We start from the raw sequence: 20862 nt of genomic DNA, 5'->3' as shown, positions 1-20862 counted from the left end.
GATACCTTATTATTATCCCACTTTTGCAGAAGAGGAAGCAGAGGAAGAAAGAAATTAAGAAACTTATCCAAGTGAGTAGGGGGCAGATAGTCAGGCTCTGGAGCACTTACTCTGAACTGCTACAGTGAGTACTGCTACAGTGAGTACTCTGAACTGCTACAGTGAGTACATGTCAAAAAAGGGAAATGTCTTTTCTGCCAATGAAAATTATTGTCATGATTGAGTTACATAAAGATTAGTTTTCTATACAGATTATTGGGTATGATTTCATATTTGGCCTTCTATTGGGAGTCATCCATTTTATTTTTCTTTCCTGAATATTCTCATTCAGTTTTTAGTATTTATGGTCTTTCTCCTTTATCAACCAGAAATTTTCTAGCTCTAAAAAACCTACAGTGCAAAGTGAAAAAGGTAGACAACTGTGCTTCAGAATCATTGTCCTAGGACCCAAGGTAAGGCCCTTCCCTGCTGCCTAGCCTTAAAGTGGGACCAGATGAGACTCCTTCATGTCTGGTCTAAGGAAGAGAAGGAACACCGCTCTGCCTCCCCCTCTCCTTTCTTCAGCTTCACATTTGTTCTTGTTCCTGCTCCGCACCTTAGCAATGTGTATATATGGCTATAAACCTGTCATTCTTCTTTTTACCTCAACTCTTCATTGACCCTTTCTTCAGCTTCACACTTATTCTTGTTCCTGCTCCGCACCTTAGCAATGTGTATACATGGCTATAAACCTGTCATTCTTCTTTTTACCTCAACTCTTCATTGACCCAGTCTTAACCACTGCTATCTGTATCTCCTCTCTTCTTGGATTTGTCTTGTTATCCCAAGCTCCCAATCTGTCTTAAGAGAAATCATGATGCATATAAAGTTGTATGTTGGGTGTAGAGAAGGGAAGTGATCCTGAGCCCTGAAATTTACATATCGTAGGATCAGTTCAGGGTTACAGCAAAACTTAGATGATCCAAATGGAGTTATTTGATATTGTTATACATGTGTGGGTGGAGTATAGGGAAGCTAATAAGGGACACTGCAGTTCCATAGAGTCCTAGCAATTGGAGTTAAGGTGGGTGTGGAGTTGTAGGCCTGTGTACTTCTTACTGCTCATAAACTTAGAGAAAGGGAGTAGTTACCAGAACCGTCAAGGATAACTCTCTGTAAGAAAGGGCTGCTTAAGAGGGCCTATGGCCCATAGTAGAAGAATGAAGCCAAATATCCAAGGCTCAGGAGGGAATTAATACGCCATTCTCCAATCTCCTGTCAGTGCCTCCTATTGACTAAACCAAACTGGAAGCTAGAAGGAGCTTGTTTACACAATGCCAAAAGGTCAGCTTCCTGGAGCACAGAGCAGAATTGAGACTGGTGGAGAGGGGTAAATGGAAATTATGTTAACACAAAGGATAATTATTAGAAGTATAGAATTTTGTGATATTAAAGAATATAATATAGAACTAATAGATTGGTGATTTAGTAACTTCAATAACAATTTGTTTCTACAGCTGTATATAACGTTGATCTCGTGAAGTGAGTCAATGTCCCTATTCAAAAACACTTGCTACCAAGATGTTCAGAGTACTGATTTACTTCCCTCACAAATTTATAAGATAAAACTATACTTATTTTTCAAATTTGAAAAAGATTGAGAAGTAAAAGAAAATATTTTAAAAAGTCATAATTTAGAAAAGACTTAGAAATTTATCTTGCCCATGCTGACTCAGCTGAGTTGAGTTTTTCAAAAAGACAGCTTTGCCCTCTAATCAAGTCAGTAGAGTCTTGAGGAAAAGTTAGGCAACTGGTACATCATAACCATTTCCCTAAGAATCCACGTGGTACCGTTTAGATCAATTGACTAGATCATGATGCCTATATAATTCTTTCTACCTTAACCTTCATATTCAATGAGTCACCAAAACCAGGCAATTCTACATCCTGATTATGTCTATAATCTCCTTTTCTCATATTGCAATTGTGATCGTCATTTAGTTTTTTTTTTTTTCTTGGAAAATTTCAGTACTTGCATAACTGATCTCCCTACCTCTAGTCTCCCTTCTGTAATCTAATACAATCACACTCATCAGAAAATTCTAATATCCAAATTTAATATTATTACTGTTCTTAAAGTCCTCCAAGAGCACTGTAACCCTCACAACGGAGCCAGACTCCTAGGATGACAGAAAACCACTTGATGATCTGACCACCACCTTCCACCGGAGTCTTATTGCTTGTCATTTTCCCTGCTCCTGCTATGAGCTCTGACATGGACTGTGCTGTTCTGAATGAGGACTGTTTTCTTGTGTTTGCATGCACTTTCCCTTTACATGGTGCAGCACGTCTTCCATTCTTTATCTGGATAACCTTTGTTTATTCATTCATTAAACAAATATAGATTGAGCACTTTCTATGTGTTAGGCACTTTGTTAGGGAGTTGCTATTCAGCCATGGACCCTGCTCTTACAGAGCTTTTGCTCTGTGGAGAGTTAGGGAGACAGACAATGTCTAGGTAAACAAACAAATGAACCAAATGATTTCAGATAATGAAAGTACAAAGAAAAGAAAGAAATAGAGTGATATGATGGTGAGTGGCCAGGGAACTTTCCAATAAACTGGCCAGAGAATTCCTCTCTGGGGAGGAGACATATGAACTGAAGCCTGAAGGATGAGAAAGAAGAGCCCATAGGACCGTGTATGGTTGTGCAGGTTGTAGCTTGGAGGGGCACTTGAGCAATGAAAGAGAATAGGGACTGAAATCCATTTCTCATTCAGTATATCAAGCCAAGCACCTTAGCATGGGCCTGGTTCCCTAGAGAGAAGGAAACCCTTACCTAACTTCTCCCATAGGGGCTATATGGGCTACACTCCTGTTAGTAGAGGCACGGGATTGGGAACAAAAATTACAAAAGCCTTGAGCAACTACTTTCTCCAACCATATCCCCACGCTTAGGCATCTCTCAGTAGTCTGAATTTAAAGCATAAATGACAATTTTTGTATAACATTGTAATTTATTTTTTTATCCTAAGCACCTAATACATTATCTGACAATGGTGGGGCATTCAACTCATTTTTGTTGAATTACTGAGTGAATTAATGTGTCATGGTTATAGTTCTGTATGAATGAGAGGACTTCATACTAGAGTATGTGATCCCAGAGCTCCTTCTGAAACCATGATTCCCAAATATGGGTCCCCTGATGAGGAGAGAACTATCAGGAAAAAAAAAAAATGTTTCTACGGGTTTTATAAGCAAATAACAATTCTCTAGACTTTCATTTCTACTATGACTAAGAGCTATTTACCACTACAGTATTAAGTGATTTCTTTTTAAAAATAGCACTTATAATTTTAAATGTTACTAGGTTTTCTTAGAGACGAAGGCAGTATTTTACAGTAGTCTGGCCACTACCAAATGTTGGCAAACACTAACCTGGTTATAAGAAATCCCATAATCTTCAAGAAGAATAATTTGTTATCCTCCATGAGCTTTTCATGCTTTTCAGTTGCCATCTGTGACTTTTAAGGATAAATTAGTATTGGTTAAACTTCATAATCAATTTGGTGTAGCTTTTTGGGCTAAGCCACAAAGGGTCCATAATGAATTTCCTTGGTTTATAATTTTAAACAACAGGACTTCAAGGCACATCACTGATGTGTCTGCTCTAGGACAGAATTATATCTAATTTCTTTGAAATCTGATGAAGAGTATAATTTCATTTGTGACAATTTGCCTGGGATATGTGTGTATGCACACATGTTATTTGAAATTACTTGGATTATACTATCAAAGTAAGTACAATAAGATTAGATTATTTTTAAATTTATGGGATATAGTTTTATAATATAAAATCATGTATAATATCAGGGTCTTCTCTTACAAGGTAAAAGCAGTTCATAAAAGCGGCTAGCAAAAACTTTCCTGATTTTATTTTCTTCTCTTTCAATTTTTTTTATCACCAAGTTCTTTTTTATTGTGAGAATAGATGAGATAAGCCTCTGTCCCACTATGCTGGGCCAAGGTCAAAAAGTTTGAGATCAGATGCTCTGTAATACTGCTGGTTTTCACAATAGGGGAAAAGGAAAAAGTGCACAAAGGCTTTTTTATAAACTCATCCCTACCACTAAGAAAAACAAAACAAAAACCAAATGCAAAATTTTGTGTCCTTTTATGAAGGATCCATTCTTTCTTTAGATATAAAAAGTAATTATCTGGCATTCAATGCTCAAGGCTGGGACTAGAGTAAGGCGAATAAAGCTCTCGCCTTGGATACAAAATTTAAGGGGATATCAAAAAACTCAGTAATCAAGATACACAATATTTTAATGTATTATTTTTAAAAATAAAAATTACTGCAAAAAACTCTTAATAAACAAAACATCAAAATTTCAAATGAGGACAGGATCAGAGTCTGTAGCTGTATGACTCAGCCTTACCCATTGCACCCTAATCCCAGTCCTGTGTAGTATAAGGTTAATTCTGGATAATTAGTATAATAGTCATTATCTTGAGGAACTGAGATGATTCGTGAAAAAGTAACACTTCCTGAGACATTTAGTAAAATCACGTCCTATCATGTTATCAAGCTGCTTAGCTCTGTGCTGTGCTTCAGTTGGGAAAAAAAATGCATTGTGATGAAAAACTTCTAACTGCATGCTAGCTTGACTCTTTTGAAGTTCATTCCTCTTTAATTACTATCATGCCCTTGCTAGTTTTCACCTGCCTTTTCTCTTAAAAGAGAGGCACACATACAAGGAGAGGTTCCTTGGATTAAGATGGTGACAAGTGACAACATCTAAAGAAAGCAAAGAGATATTTGCTATTCTGCAGGTAATGCTGATAAATTTGAAGAAATGATTGAAGCAGTGGGAGTGTCAAGAAAGTTGGGGGAAAGAACCTGTAAATCCTTGGTTTACTTTCCAAGGAAGAGAAATAAGTATAGATATAGTCAGATGTGGCCTGAGTTTTTAGGAGCACAGATTGACAACTGTTTCAGGGAAGGCGTTATCTCAATGGTGGTAACCAGGATAAGGTTAAAGAAACTCTCACTTCTCCTTTTCTCCAACCAAAAAAAAAATTGTTCTCATACTCTAAAATAAAAGAGAAATGAACAAATATCTGTAGGACAGAACAGAGTGAGGACACTTTTTATCATAAGTTTGACAAAGCATCAAATGGGTCCCAGTTAAGAAAAAAAAGTAAATCTCTAACAAAGCTTAATTTTATAAACATGGAAAGGAATGAAATTATCACCCACAATTACAGACAAATATGAGAGACACATGGCACTGTAAGGAAAGTAAAAATACGATGAAACACCAATGCTGCTGAGACTTAGTGGTGGGGGTGGAGAGACAAGCTAAGGAATACAAAAGAGGGTTAAAAAACTTTATTATGGAAAATGTCAAACATTTACAAAAATAAAGAGAATAGCATAATGAACCCTCATATATCCATCACTTAGCTTTAGCAATCAATTTGTGACCAGTCTGGTTTCATCTATCTCCACTCCCCTAAACTATTTTGATATAAATTTCATACAAATCATTTCATTTACTAAGTATTCCAATATGTATTTCTAAAAGATAAGGATTTTTTAAAATTTCACCAAGATCCTTCATCACATCTAAAATTTAATAACAACATGATTTTCCAATTGTCTCATTTAAAAAATTATTTGAATAAGAATCCAAATGGATTACAATTGGTTGATATGTCTTCTAAATTTATTTTAATCTATAGCTTCCCCTCCCTCACTCTTTTTTCTTCTTCCAGTTAAATTATTGAAGAAACTAGTTTTTTTATCCTGTATGGTCCCCTACATTTAAACTTTTTCTGATTGCATTATCACAATGTCATTTAGTATGTTTCTTGCCCCTGTCTTTTTTGTAAACTAGTAATCACTTACAGGAGCTTGATCTGATTCAGATTCAATTTTTTTTTTGTAAGAATATTTTTTGGATGGAGCTATATACATATGTATACAGTGTCTGGCTATTTCTCTTTGGGGAGACATTGCCTATATCTATTATTTCTTTGGGGCCTATGATATGATATTTTTTATTAATTGTGACATTCTGTAATTGTTTATTAACTGGGCTATTTCTATAAAGAAAAACAAGTTACGTGGGAACATGCTAATCTCATACATATATAATCTCATATTTATATATAGAGAGTCTCAAGTATATATAAAAAGTTAAAATGTTGATCCTGCCCTACCTGTTTATTGTGTTCAGTTCTCTGTTTCTCCTCCCTATTGCAGATAAGATCTCAAATAATTAGTCTCAGATATTTGTCTCCATATTTTTTTCTCTTGGTTTTTTGTCAGCTAAATTCTAATCTGTATTTTTTTCCCTTAACTCCATTAAAGCTGCTCATATGAAGTACTGATGATATCCATATTGACATGTATAATGGAAAAAGTTTTTAAAATTTGAATGTAAATGAAAACAATGGACATTTTCCTCTTCTCTCACTTGATCTCTCCAGAGCATTTGGTATCATGGATGTGGCCAGTTCCTTATGCTTCTCTCTGCCCTCTTGGTATCTGGGGATGCACTATTGTCTGGATTCCCTCCTGTCTCTTGGGCTATTTCTACTCAGGCTCTCTCATTAAGTTCTTTATGTTTTCTCATCCCATATCTTTTTTTCTGTTCTTTTTTTTCTTTTATATTTACACACTTCCTACTTATCTTCTCCTCTAATGGCTTTAGATTGCACCAGTTCCTAGAGACTCCCAGTAGGTATCTCCTGATACCTCCAGTCAATGTGCCTTTTTGGAATATCATGACCTTTCGCTCCAAGTGTGTTTCTCTTATATTACCATCTATGTGATAAGCAATGACATCTAACTAACAACCTGGCCAGAAACTGGAGTGTCTGTTTAAATTTCTATTTTCACCCAATTTGTCACCAAAACCTATAACTCTGTCTAATAAAGTCATCATGCCCTCTCCACCCTCCTACTTCTCTCCTTTTTGAATGACATAATTTTAGTTCAGACTCCATTATATTTCTCACCTTCTGCTTTTGTAACTTCCTGGGTGATATTCAGCTTCCTGGACACACTCCTCCATCCTCCATATATTGTTGAATTTCTTCATCTTCTGAATCCAAAGTTCAGATTCACCCTCTTAGCCCATGGGGTTCTCTGTTATGCTTGTCCTTCCTTTCTAGCCTCATGTCCCACTCCTACCCCCGCCACCTCTTCACAGGTACACTTCATTTCAGTTGAGCTACCTACTGTGCCGTGAAAAAGTCTCCTTTTTCCCAATTCTGTGCTTTTACATGCTGTTTCTACTAGATTCCTATCTTAGGCTTTGCAGGCCACCTACACTGTCTGCCAAATATTCTTCTTCATGTTTTACAACCCTTTAAAAAATAAAAATGTAAGACCCGTTCTTAGCTAGAGGGCTATACAAATACTGGCCTCATCTGGATTTGGCCCACAGGCAATAGTTTTTCAGCCCCAGGTCTAGAGGGTCCTTTCCTGGCCTTTTTCATTTATCTACCTTCTAGTTAGCTTTTAAGACTCAGGTTAAGAGTCACCTCCTCCTGAAAGCCTCTCTGACTCCCATTTCCCCAGTGTGACTTAGCTGCCCTTCTCATATGCTTCCTCTACATATCTTTATAATTGTTGGTTTAATTCTCCTCTTCTTTAGAGAGCAAATGCCTTAGGGGCAAGAACTGTTTTTTTTTTTTCTTTTTTTCTTTTCTTTATATGCTTAGCAGAGTGCCCAGCATATAGCAAGTGTTCATTAAATGGTTGTTAAATGAATAAACAGGAAGAGGTGTGCTGCTCAGTGTTACCAACAATGCTGACTGCTGGCATAGACTGAGAGCGTTCTGTGGCCTAGTTTCTGCCTAAGCACTTTATATGTGTCATTTCATTTAGTCTTCACAACAGCCCCATGAAAAGTTATTTTAATTTCCTCTATTATATAGATGAGAAAGCTGAGGAACAAAGAAGTTAAGGAATTCATCCAAGCGCATTTGAATTTTAGCAAGACTTTGAGAAGGCTCTTTGTAACAGTGTTCAACAAATATGAAAAGAGTTTACAAGGGCTATGTCTGGATGCTAGAGCCACAGCAGCGAGTAAAATACATGGAAATCCTCCTTACATGGTTCTGTCACCATTGGGGCCGGTAGGAGTTCGTTGTCACCCCAACGGTAGAGGGGAGGGAGATGGATAACTACGGTGCAGACGTGTAGTTAGCATTTTCCCTCAGTTTTTCCTCAAATGAAGCAGTGAAGCATCACAAGTCATTGAGATTTAATAGTTTTATTAAAAGTATATTTTAAAAAGACAGAGAATACCCCAAGGAGGCATGTGGAGAAAGGCAAAGTATGCCCCAAGGAGGCACATGGTCTCAGTGCTGTGACTAACAGAAAAGGTCGCAAAAAAAAAAAGAACCCAAAAGGAGAAAAAGGACCTAGAAGTGGAAATGTCTGCATTATATTTGGGCTGTGATGAGTGGTTCCAAAGACATTCCTAAGTGATTGGCAAGGGAGGCCATTTTGATTGGCTGCTATAACTCTGCCTAGTGCACATGTGCTTACCCAGAATACAGTCTGTTACAATTAGATTCATGAATTTCCAGGCATAGACATAGTATTATAATAAAGCTTAAATTGTAGGCAAATTAGGGTAGTACTTTCTACACAGGCATCTGTAGCCAGATTAGGCCAGTTAAGACTCTGACCTCCTGTCTTTCTTCTCCTGGGATGCAGGAGAGATTCTCTAACTAATAATAGGGTGCTCTTGGGGTGGTCTCTGGGCTGGGCCCCTATTCCTTTGTTCCCCTTGTCACTCATGTCTGACTAGTAACCTAACAATGCTTCCATTTTAGAGAAGACAGTCAATTAAAAAAAAAAAAAGTAAAATGTATAGTGTATTAGATGGTAATAAGTACTAAGGAGAAAAAGTAAGCAGGAAAAAGAAATAGAAAGTTTTGCCATGAGTTCATAGGATAAAATAGAGTGGACCAAGAAGCCCTTCATGAAAAGGTAATATTTTTTGCAAAGATTGGAAGGAAATGAGGGAGTAATCTATTGGAATATCTGAAGGATGAGAGTACAAGTTTTAAAAAATGAAGTCAGAGAGGTAAAGGGTAGGGGGTGATAACGTAGGGTCTTTTAGGCCATTGTGATGATTTAGCTTCACTCATAGTCAAATGGGAAGCTATTGGAGGCTTGGAACAGAAGAGTGACATAATCTGATTTACCTTTTTTTGAAGGATTACTCTGGCTTCTGGGTAGAGAGTAGACTGAGGGTGGGCAAGAGTGGTAACTGAAGTCAGATTAAGTTGCTATTGCAATAATTCAGACAGAGATGATGGTAGTTTGGGTCCGGGTGATAGCAATGGAGGAAATGAGATTTGGATTTGGCTATATTTTGAAGGAGAGTTGACAAGATTTGCCAAAGAATTGAATGTGGGGATGCCAGAGAAAGAGAGGACTCAAGTATAACTCTAGATTTAGAGCCCAAGAATCTGGAAGAATTTGGCTGTAGTTGACTGACATGAGGAAGATGTGATTGGAACAGGTTCCTAGGAGAGGATTGGGAGCTCAGAAGAGATAAGGAATAACAGCTCAGTGGGCTCATAGCTAATTGAATGACAATGTCCACGCTAATGAATGGATTGATGTCAGCAGGAAGATATCTTGAGAGTGTTTGAAGGGCTCTGTGCATTGACCTGTCTTTTTATTAATGTTTGGGGTCATTTTGCTATTGGCACAATGCTTGATATAAGCTGATATATATTGGATGACAAGACAGAATCCAAGGAAGATCTTGACAATTCCAGAAGAACAAACTGAATCTAGCAAGATGAAGTAAACCTAAACAAACACAGTCTCGCAAATTTGAACTGTTCAAGCAATATCAGAGGAATAGCATTTTTGTTAAAAGCACATTGTTTGTGATCAAACAGATCTAGCCCCAAATCCCAACCTTCCCCTTCTTAGTCCTATTCCCTTGCTTAAGTCCAATTACTTTTTTATTTATAAAATGGCACAGTAATGCCTTGCTCAAAGGGTTGTTATGAAAATGAAATAAAATAATAAAGCACTTAACACACTGTCTAGGATATAACAACAGGTGGTTTGTAAATAAGATGTTTTATTGTCAAAGACTTTTCTTTCTATTCTTCTTTTTTTTTTAAATTAGGTATTAGTAAAAATTGGAATTTAGGGTAGGCTTTTAAGAGCCCCCTGAAATAATATTAGGACTAGAGGTTTTCTAGTACCTGAAACATTATTTCCCCAGAACAAGTTTTCTGTTAGCCCCTCCAATCCCACCTGAAAATGTTAGCCCTCTTCACTTTATCTTTCTGACTTCTGCTTTCATTTCTTTCTGCCATAAGATTAATAACCTATTTTGTTTTCTATCATATTTTGTCATTCTCTTATAATATTTGTTTACAACTTTTCTCCCTTAATCTGACATCTTGGAATACTTTCCAGGGCTTTTAATATTATTTTTCTATTTTTTATTGAAGAATTTACATATAATAAAATTCATCAATTTTAGTAGCCTCCCATGACAAAGTAACTGCATGAGCTAAAGCCGACCCAAAATTCATCAATTTTAATTACATAATTAATGAGTCTTGACAAATGTATACACTATAAACAATCAGAACAACTGAGCCTACATTTTTGGTCTTCTAGCTGAAAATAGTTATATTTCTTAACACATTTATAAATGACAACCTCACAAGTTAAAAATATAGTTTTATTTAGTATGAAAAATGAGGAATATGTTTTAAAAAAGTTATTAAGAAAGGCGAGAGAATTCTAAAAAATATATTAGATCATTTACTTGTCTTCCTTTTGTCCTCTAAATAAGACAAAATGCTTGCAGAAAATGAAGAGCTTGCCAAGAATAAATTTCATTTTAGGGTACTTAGGGCTCTGCATGTACTGCTGATGAGAATTAGGGTACCAATTCATCTTCGTAGTCTTGGCCTTCTGGTTTGTTTCCTTTTTATGCTAATATGTTTAGATCAGGGCATGGTTGAAGAATGGCAAGATGGGCAGAGAGGAGAGTGGAGAGGGGGTGTGGTAAGATGAGTTGGCCCAAGCAATATCACAGCCCTCTTATTCTGCTCTTTAAATAGCATAATTACATGAAAATGGTGCCTAGTAATGCAAATTAATTGCTTAAAGCAGAAAATAAAATTGTAACTATTAGGAAATTGTTTGAAAGAAAGATAGGATATGCCATAGTCATTATGTTTTGTGAATAGTTACATGATAATGCTTCCGAATGCTCATGTAATATAAATCAGGATTTCTAGGTACGGGGGAAGAAAAAAGCCAACTGAAAGTAGAATGCTAAATTGACTAGGGAGGTAGATATATGGAGACCAGCGCCCCTTTACTTTGGTGCTCCTGTGTTGTTACATGGACTCTCTTCATATCTCTCCTCTTATCTCTCTTGTCAGGCCTACAATAGCTCCTCTTTATTTATTTTGCCCTTATTTTTGGGTCTTTCCAAAAATATTTTTGCTCCATTCTTTACTCTTTTTCTCTCCACATAGTTTCTCTTTTGAAAATCACATTTATTTCTGTGTTAAGGGACTATCACCTGCCTTATTGAAATAAAAATTCAAGAATTACCAAGTTTTTAGTACTGTAAGAGATTCTTCATGGGCTGGGGGCGGGGGGCGGGTATGGGAAGGCTGACAAATTGCCCAAGGTCTCTTATTGACTGACTTTCCTTCCTCCTGAGACTTCTCTCACTTTAGTTACCACTCTTTTCTCCTGCTAGACCCCAGATGTGTGCTGCTCTAACATTAGAGTTCTGGTCCAACTGTGGATAATACCCTTTCTCTTGTTTCTCTGTAGCACAGTTTGCAACTTTTTAAACAAAGAGCTAAAACAAACAAGCAAACAAAACAAAAAAAGAATGCTAAATCTTATGAAAGAGACACAAAGCCTTAATTCAGCCTGGGCTACAAAATAGTGTTTAGGGTTCTAATATTCTAATAAGCATTGTATAGTTTATTTAAAGGTTGTTCATCCTCAAGTACTAATATCTTCCCAGTCCATATAGGGAAGACTGCCTCTCTCAAGTGAGGTTTCCTTCTTAAGAGCTACATCTCTTCAGGAAAGGACATTGCTCACTAGAGACATTCGTTGTCTAATAGTCATTATTAACATCAAACTACTGGCCTAGTAACAACCACGATATACATTCAACAAAAATTAATACTCAACATTGTGAGGGATCTCAACATAGGTGTCTTGAGCTATATTTCTAGCTCAAGCTTGTTTATTTTTTCTATTATCCATTCAGTCGATGTTTCTTAAGCACCTTCTATACGTTAGGCATTGTGCTAGAGGGCAAACAAGACAGACATGGCACGTACCCTCATGGAACTTGCAATAATAAGGAAAGGCAGACATTAAATTATTATGTTGATAAATGTTATAAAGGAAGATTGCAGGATATTTTGGGAATCTATAAAGAGATCTAACTTAATCAGTATGGTCAGAGAAGGCTTCCTGGAGGAAGTAACATTTATATGAGACTAGAAGTGTAAAAAGTCAACCAGGTATGTTCAGGTGTGTGTGCCAGAGTGAAAGAAAAAGTGGAGAGAAATACTAGGCAGAAGGCATGGCATATACAAGAATGTTAGCAGCTTAGATAACAGAGATGAGATTGATTTGAGATGAACCTGCCAAGGTAGTCAGGAATTGAATCACGCTGAACTGTGTTATGAATTTCATGCCTCAATTCTTAGAGCAATAGGAAGCCATGGAAAGCCAGGGAGTGGGTAATATTTGCATTTAGGTAAGATATAATGATGATGATGATAATAATAATAATAATAATAATAATTAGAAAACTATACTTACTATGGGCTGATACTGTATATTAATTGGTATGTACTTCACATAAACCCTGTGAGTCAGGCAATATTCTTATTATTTATTTATTTATTTATTTATTTATTTATGTTTATTTCTTTTTTAATTTTTTTTGAGTCAGGTAATATTTTGATGCCCAATTTATCAGTGAGGAAACTGAGGTATATAGGTAGATTACATAACTTGCCAAAGCTCATATAGCTAACAAGTGACAATGCTCAGATTGTGAGGAGAGCATTCAGGAGGCTGTTGCAAAATTGTCAACAAAAGATGCTTAGGGCTGGGACTGGAATAATGACAGTGGGGAAGCGTTAGGGTAATGGACTAAGATATATAAGATTTATCTCTAAAATACTACATTTCTAATTTCTTGATATGCTTTTTAAATTTCTTAAATTTTATTATGGTAAGAACACTTAACATGAGATCTGTCCTCTTAAAAATTTATATGTAGAATACAGTATTGTTAACCATTGCCTGGTATACTTTTCAATTTGACTATCTTGCTGTTGCCTCAATTTTCTACCAATACTCTTTTTACCTGTTTTTCATATTCCTGTTAGAGGTATTATTATTTGCAAGAATTCAGACCCAAAACATTGAATAAGATTTTTCTATTTCTCTCTCCCTTCCTTCCAGTGAGTGAACAGTCATAAAGCCCATGCCAAGATACCTTTTGCAAAGTCTTCATAATTCATCTCATCATTTCCATCCTCAAGGCCTTGTCTATAGAAATCTGAAAACAGATCTATTCACACAGAACACTATTGGCAGGCTGACTGCACTGTACTACCAGTATTTACCGTGGTCCTGAATCTAATCCTCAGCTATGCCTACTGGGAAATTGGATTTGGGGAGAAGGCGGAGAATGGGCCACATATTGTTCTTAGGTCCATTTTATGAGATGGGAACGGTTTAAGATGTGATAGAAGAGGGAAAGAGAGAGAGCTTAATAGGGATAGAAAAAGAGAAATAACCATAGCTAAGATCTGGTAAATGTGGTTTTTTGGAAGTCAGATTTCTGCTATGGTCATGCTGTAGCTCACAGGATTTCCTACTGATCAGAAAGCCTTTTACTTTCCTCTGGCTAAAACATCAAGGTCCTATGTTTTACTATCAAAGACAGGATAGCAACATGAAAATACTTACAGATTAAACACAAAAAGCATTAGATTTTTCAGATGGAGAGAATAGCATAATTTAGTTCTTATATTTGTTTTGTGTTTTATTACATCTATGTATTGAGTCTATGTGTCAGTCACTTTACTTCTACAATTTCAGTCTTCAGAACAATCCTGTAGGAGAGGTCTAATACTCTCTCTCCTTCCTTGACAGCTGAGAAGACTGAAGGTCAGAGAGTTTCAGTGACTGGCCAGAGGTTACACTGTTAGAAAATGGCAGCATTCAGGTTCCATTATGTCTGACGCCACAGCCTATGTTTTAGCCACTCCAACCCACTGCTTCTGATAACAGAAAGGCATAGGAAACTTAAACAAATATCTTGAGAAGTTTTAACATTTCAGCTTAGAGTAGAAAACATTGGTGTTTTCAGTAAACTGTCTCTGACAACCTAATTAAAGTCAAGGGAATTTGAAAATATCCCCTCAAGTCTCTGCTACTCCATAGTTCTGTGATATTATTTCAGTTGTTTTGACTCTAAGTAAAAAGAGAAAGTGGTCAACAAAGTACCCTTTTACACATGTAAGAATCACATTTAGTAAAGCTATTATAGTGTTGCTCATGCAAGTCCATAGGATTTGAAAACAATCTTTTTCTCCTATTTTAGGAATAAAGCCATAATGGGTCTTGGAAGTTATGCATTTAGTTAACAGATGCTTAAACACAAGGATATGTTTTATAAAAATAAATTCCGTAGAAGAATCTTAATTAGCAGAGCCATCCTATAGTAATTATCTATAGTAATTATCTGGATTTGATTACAAAGGGCTTCTATGTATATGTACACTCATTTCTTACAAAATGCATTGTGAGACTATTAACTTCTATTTACTTGGGTAACAGTTAATCTAGTCATAAATATAAAATAAATCATTCAGAATAAATAAGCTACAAAATATATTGAAATAAAAAATATAGAAAGAATAAATGTTCTTAAACAAATACAGATTAGTGGTTGTTTATGACTTCCTTCTCATATAAACATAAATTTCTAAAGTATGTTCTTGCACTGATATGTGAATATGATTATTATTTTAACTTTGTTTTTATGGGTAATCGAAAATAAGTATTAAAAATTGGTGCAAGTTAATACAAGGATGACCAATACAAGGATGGTAATATAGTTACTCTGGCATATTTACATTTCTACTTATTAAGGCTATATGTAAACATAATAGAGAAAGTGCATTTTAGACCTGTGAAACATAATAATTCCTCTGGCTGCCACATTCTTGTGTTAATAATAATTCAGATTTCTTCCCTAACCTAGTTTTCTATTTAAAAAACTGTTTAAATCAGAAAACTGAGACAAAATCCTGAGCCAGTTCTGGTGTTAACTAAAATCAGTTTATGTAGATCAGCTTTCTATGAGAAACCTTGTCTTACCTTGTCCCTATCAGGTGATGATTGCTTACAAAATAAGAAAACCCAAAGGTTCTTCTTTTCTGGGCCTTCTCTTTTATTTAAAGTAAATTTCTCTTTTGAGATCATATGATATGGAAGTGAGGAGCAAGAATTCTACAGCCCTAGTGCCTGAGTTTGAATCCCAGCACTGCTACTTACTGTGAGATCTATGGCAGGTGCCATGTCTCATTTTCTTCATGGGGATAATAATAGCAGTACATGTCTCTTAGGATGGCCATGAAGATAAAATAACATCTAGTGCCTACAATACAGGAAGCACTATATAAATAGTCATTTTTATTGCACAACCCAAGTTTTGTTCAATGGTTATTTTATTGATGTATAATATATATGCAGAAAGGAACTCATAAGTGTTTAGCTTACTAAAATTTTATGAGCTGAATAGTCCTGTGTAACTAGCATGTAAATCATATAACAGAAACTAGTACTTTAAAAACCCTCTTCATGTCCCCTTCTAGTCACTACCCTTCTCTAAGGATAACCAATATCTTGACTTCTGATTAGTTTTTTTAATGGCTATTTGTTAAACCTTGAAATTGTAGCAATTGATAAGGGACTTATTGTAATAGCATTTTATCTTTTATTTAGTATCCAATACAGACCTATTTGCTGATTAATCTTTGAATACTTATAATAATAATAAGTATAATACATATAAATAAAAGATATACAGTATAATATATAATATGATAATAAAATATAACATTTTAATGTATTTTGTTCTACAGGTTGAAAAAGCTCCTTGAACAAGAAAAGGCTTACCAAGCCCGCAAAGAAAAGGAAAATGCTAAGCGGCTCAATAAACTAAGAGATGAGCTTGTAAAACTCAAGTCCTTTGCACTCATGCTGGTGGATGAAAGACAAATGCATATCGAGCAACTTGGCCTGCAAAGCCAGAAAGTACAAGATCTTACTCAGAAACTGAGGGAAGAAGAAGAAAAGCTCAAAGCCATCACTTCCAAATCCAAAGAAGACAGGCAGAAATTGCTCAAGTTAGAAGTGGATTTTGAACACAAGGCTTCCAGGTTTTCCCAAGAGCATGAAGAGATGAATGCTAAGTTGGCTAATCAAGAGTCTCACAACAGGCAACTTAGACTCAAGTTGGTTGGCTTAACTCAAAGAATTGAGGAACTAGAAGAGACCAACAGAAATCTTCAAAAGGCAGAGGAAGAACTTCAGGAATTAAGAGATAAAATTGCCAAAGGGGAATGTGGCAACTCCAGCCTCATGGCAGAAGTGGAAAATCTTCGGAAACGTGTGCTTGAAATGGAGGGTAAAGATGAGGAGATCACTAAAACTGAATCCCAGTGCAGGGAATTGAAGAAGAAGTTGCAAGAGGAAGAACATCATAGTAGGGAGCTCAAACTTGAAGTTGAGAAGTTACAGAAGAGAATGTCTGAACTGGAGAAATTGGAAGAGGCATTTAGCAAAAGTAAATCTGAATGCACCCAGCTACATTTAAATCTGGAAAAAGAAAAGAACTTAACCAAAGACTTGCTAAATGAATTGGAGGTGGTCAAGAGTCGAGTCAAAGAACTGGAGTGTTCAGAAAGTAGATTAGAAAAGGCCGAATTAAGCCTAAAAGATGATCTTACAAAGTTGAAGTCATTTACTGTGATGCTGGTTGATGAAAGGAAAAATATGATGGAAAAAATAAAGCAAGAAGAGAGGAAAGTGGATGGACTCAATAAAAATTTTAAGGTAGAACAAGGAAAGGTGATGGATGTAACTGAAAAACTAATTGAAGAAAGTAAGAAGCTTTTAAAACTGAAATCTGAAATGGAGGAAAAAGTATACAATTTGACAAAAGAGAGAGATGAGTTAATAGGCAAACTGAAAAGTGAAGAAGAAAAATCATCTGAATTAAGCTGCAGTGTTGACTTATTAAAGAAGAGACTAGATGGAATAGAGGAAGTGGAAAGAGAAATAACAAGAGGAAGGTCTCGAAAAGGACCTGAGCTCACCTGCCCAGAAGATAACAAGATTAAGGAACTAACACTTGAAATCGAGAGACTGAAGAAACGTCTCCAACAGCTGGAGGTGGTGGAAGGAGATTTGATGAAGACAGAGGATGAGTATGATCAACTAGAGCAGAAATTTAGAACTGAGCAGGATAAGGCTAATTTCCTCTCTCAACAACTGGATGAGATAAAGCACCAAATCGCCAAGAATAAAGCAATAGAGAAAGGTGAGGCTGTGAGCCAGGAAGCTGAGCTGAGACACAGATTTCGATTAGAGGAGGCTAAAAGTCGAGACTTAAAAGCTGAAGTACAAGCTCTTAAAGAGAAGATTCATGAATTAATGAACAAAGAAGATCAGCTTTCTCAGCTCCAAGTGGATTATTCTGTCCTTCAACAAAGATTTATGGAAGAAGAAAATAAGAACAAAAACATGGGACAGGAGGTCCTCAATCTGACCAAAGAATTGGAGCTTTCTAAGCGTTATAGCCGAGCTCTAAGACCCAGTATGAATGGAAGAAGAATGGTAGATATACCTGTGGCATCAACTGGAGTACAAACTGATGTGCTTAGCAGTGAGGCAGCAGAGGAAGAAACGCCAGCAGTATTTATACGGAAATCCTTTCAAGAAGAAAATCATATCATGAGTAACCTTCGACAGGTGGGATTGAAAAAACCTATAGAACGATCCTCTGTTCTAGACAGGTATCCTCCGGCAGCAAATGAGCTCACAATGAGAAAGTCTTGGATTCCATGGATGAGAAAAAGGGAAAACGGGCCCTCAGTCACTCAAGAGAAAGGGCCTCGAACAAATTCCAGTCCAGGGCACCCAGGAGAGCTGGTTCTTTCACCAAAGCAGGGCCAGCCCCTGCACATTCGGGTGACGCCAGACCATGAGAACAGTACTGCGACCTTGGAGATAACAAGCCCAACGTCTGAAGAATTTTTTTCTAGTACCACTGTCATTCCTACATTAGGGAATCAGAAACCAAGGATAACTATTATTCCATCACCAAATGTTATGTCTCAAAAACCAAAAAGTGGAGATAGTACTCTCGGCACAGAACGAGCCATGTCCCCAGTCACAATTACCACATTTTCCAGAGAGAAGACCCCGGAAGGTGGAAGAGGTGCATTTGCGGACAGGCCCACGTCCCCCATTCAGATAATGACAGTGTCTACATCAGCAGCGCCAGCTGAGATTGCAGTCTCTCCCGAATCTCAGGAAATGCCCATGGGAAGGACTGTCCTCAAAGTCACCCCAGAAAAACAGACTGTTCCAACTCCAGTAAGGAAATACAACTCCAATGCCAATATCATAACCACAGAAGACAATAAAATCCACATTCATTTAGGTTCTCAGTTTAAACGATCCCCTGGGACTTCAGCTGAAGGAGCAAGTCCAGTTATTACTGTTCGACCTGTCAACATGACAGCTGAAAAGGAGATTTCCACTGGCACTGTCCTTCGCTCTCCCAGGAACCATCTCTCATCACGACCCGGTGCAAACAAAGTGACAAGCACGATCACCATAACACCAGTCACAACCTCATCTACTCGAGGAACACAGTCAGTGGTGAGTAGAGAGGGTCTAAAGTGCAGGCCCAGGGAGGGAGGAAGACTAGTGAGAATAATCCACCACCCGAAACAAAACTAAAGGCATGTGCCTCTTGGGCACCTGAACCCTGTAGGAGAGATTTCCTTGAGAACTGGTTACACCGAGAAATGAAAAGAAAAAGTAGCCTAATGTTTTAATAAATTCAGTTAATTTTGAGGGGAAAAATTTTTTTCATGTAAATTATGGAGACCCCAGAAATACTTGCAAAGATGGGCTCTTTGTATTATCAGCATGTAGTGGTAATGTTTAAAGTTTGATTTTTATGTTTAAAATACTTTTTAAAAATGGAAACTGGGGAGAAATGGTCAATATACAAGAAAAACTAAAACTGTTCCTGGGTTATGTTTCTATGACCTAAAATATTCAATATGTGATTATGTATGGCCATAGTCATACTTTATTCCAAAAAATGAGAGGAAAAGATCGTAATATTAAAAACTTTTTAAAAGTAAAAAAGAAGGGTTTATATGTCTAAACATTATATTTTATTAATATTATCTTGCACAGAGCAGATGCTTGATACATTTTACTTGATAACCATATGGACGATTAAATGAATGATTATAAAAAAAAAGCATGTTTAATGTGTAAAAGCTAGAGCTTAAAAATAAATTATATATTTTTTCAAAATACTTCCAGTGATTATCTTCATTTATTGGAGACAAATTGGTAAATGAAATTATAGAAGAGCATGTACTATTTAGGTATGAATTTAAACTAATAGACTAGATACTATGATTCCTGGACTCTGAACAAATTCTCCAGCATATGTTAGAAACTCTTAAGAAACACAGGAAGCTTACCATTTAAGTAGAGAAACTATGGCTTATTTTCCCATATCTTCGATATAATTTAATCCTCTGTATACAAACATAGACTCAAAAAGTGTGAATTTCTAATTGCTTTGCCAGTAAAACTTTTCATTATTGGCTCTATGAGAGCTGAATAGCATTCAGAATTGCTTGCCCTTCTCAAATGATTCAATATTGGGTTTTAGGCAGCGCAAAGCAGAGCTTGAATTTTTATAAAAAGACAGAGGAGGTCTAAATTGTAGTTTAGAGCATATTTTTCTGCTAGAATAGCTTGTTACCATTTTAAGGGCCAGATAGCCTTACCTTCTGCCACAACATTTTGACTACTGATTAAACCCCATTTACAAAGAAGATTTCAAAACAGCTGAGATTTCTAAGGCCTGAATAATGACCCACCTACTTCAGGTATATCAGATCCCATAAAATCAAGGACAACAAAAAGTTTGCGATGCCCCTCTTAGAAATCAAATAGAGAGGTTAGTTCATTTGTGCATTTATTCATTCAACATTTACTGAGCGTTGGCTACACTTTAGCCACTCGGTTAGATGCTGATTGCAAAGAGGACCTTTTAGAAGTTCTCAACTTAGTTGGAGGGATTGGAACCTACCTAGTGGTTCTATGACAGAGATATATACAGAGGAACCACCAGAGAAGGCTTCACAGAGGAAGAAGTGTTCACAGATAAAGGGAGATTTTTAAGAAGGAAAAAGGAAGTAGTATGTAGAGAGGACAGCATGTGCAAAGGTATAGCAATGTGAAGGAGCCCGGCATGTTTGGGGAAGAGTGAGCAGTCCCACTGTGCTGCAGCCATTGGGCCTGGAGACAAAATGCAAGAGCAGTAAGTAAATGGAGAGGCAAACTTGGGGCAGATATTGAAGAGGCATGTGTCTTATTATGAAATTGACATTTAATCTCATAGAGTATCCAAAGGGAACCATTGAAAGGATAAAGATGATTCTAAAAACATTATATATTATTTATATTTCTGAAAGATATGTCTGTA

The 20862-nt window shown here is 36.5% G+C and overlaps 1 protein-coding gene across 2 annotated transcripts in view; it reads left to right on the top strand.

The window, feature by feature from the left end:
- The window catches only part of FILIP1 (filamin A interacting protein 1), a 184652-nt gene that overhangs the window by 150288 nt on the left and 13502 nt on the right, over positions 1-20862 (top strand). For both annotated transcript variants that reach the window (XM_011383561.2, XM_011383560.2), the window contains exon 5: positions 16199-19004. In XM_011383561.2, the coding sequence (XP_011381863.1) occupies positions 16199-19004 (2806 nt within the window). The remainder of the gene's footprint in view (positions 1-16198; positions 19005-20862) is intronic.

This window comes from Pteropus vampyrus, unplaced genomic scaffold (genome assembly GCF_000151845.1).
Source record: "Pteropus vampyrus isolate Shadow unplaced genomic scaffold, Pvam_2.0 Scaffold526, whole genome shotgun sequence".
Lineage (NCBI taxonomy): Eukaryota > Metazoa > Chordata > Mammalia > Chiroptera > Pteropodidae > Pteropus > Pteropus vampyrus.
Note: the sequence above shows the minus strand (reverse complement) of the source record. Positions and strands in the feature narration are given on the sequence as shown.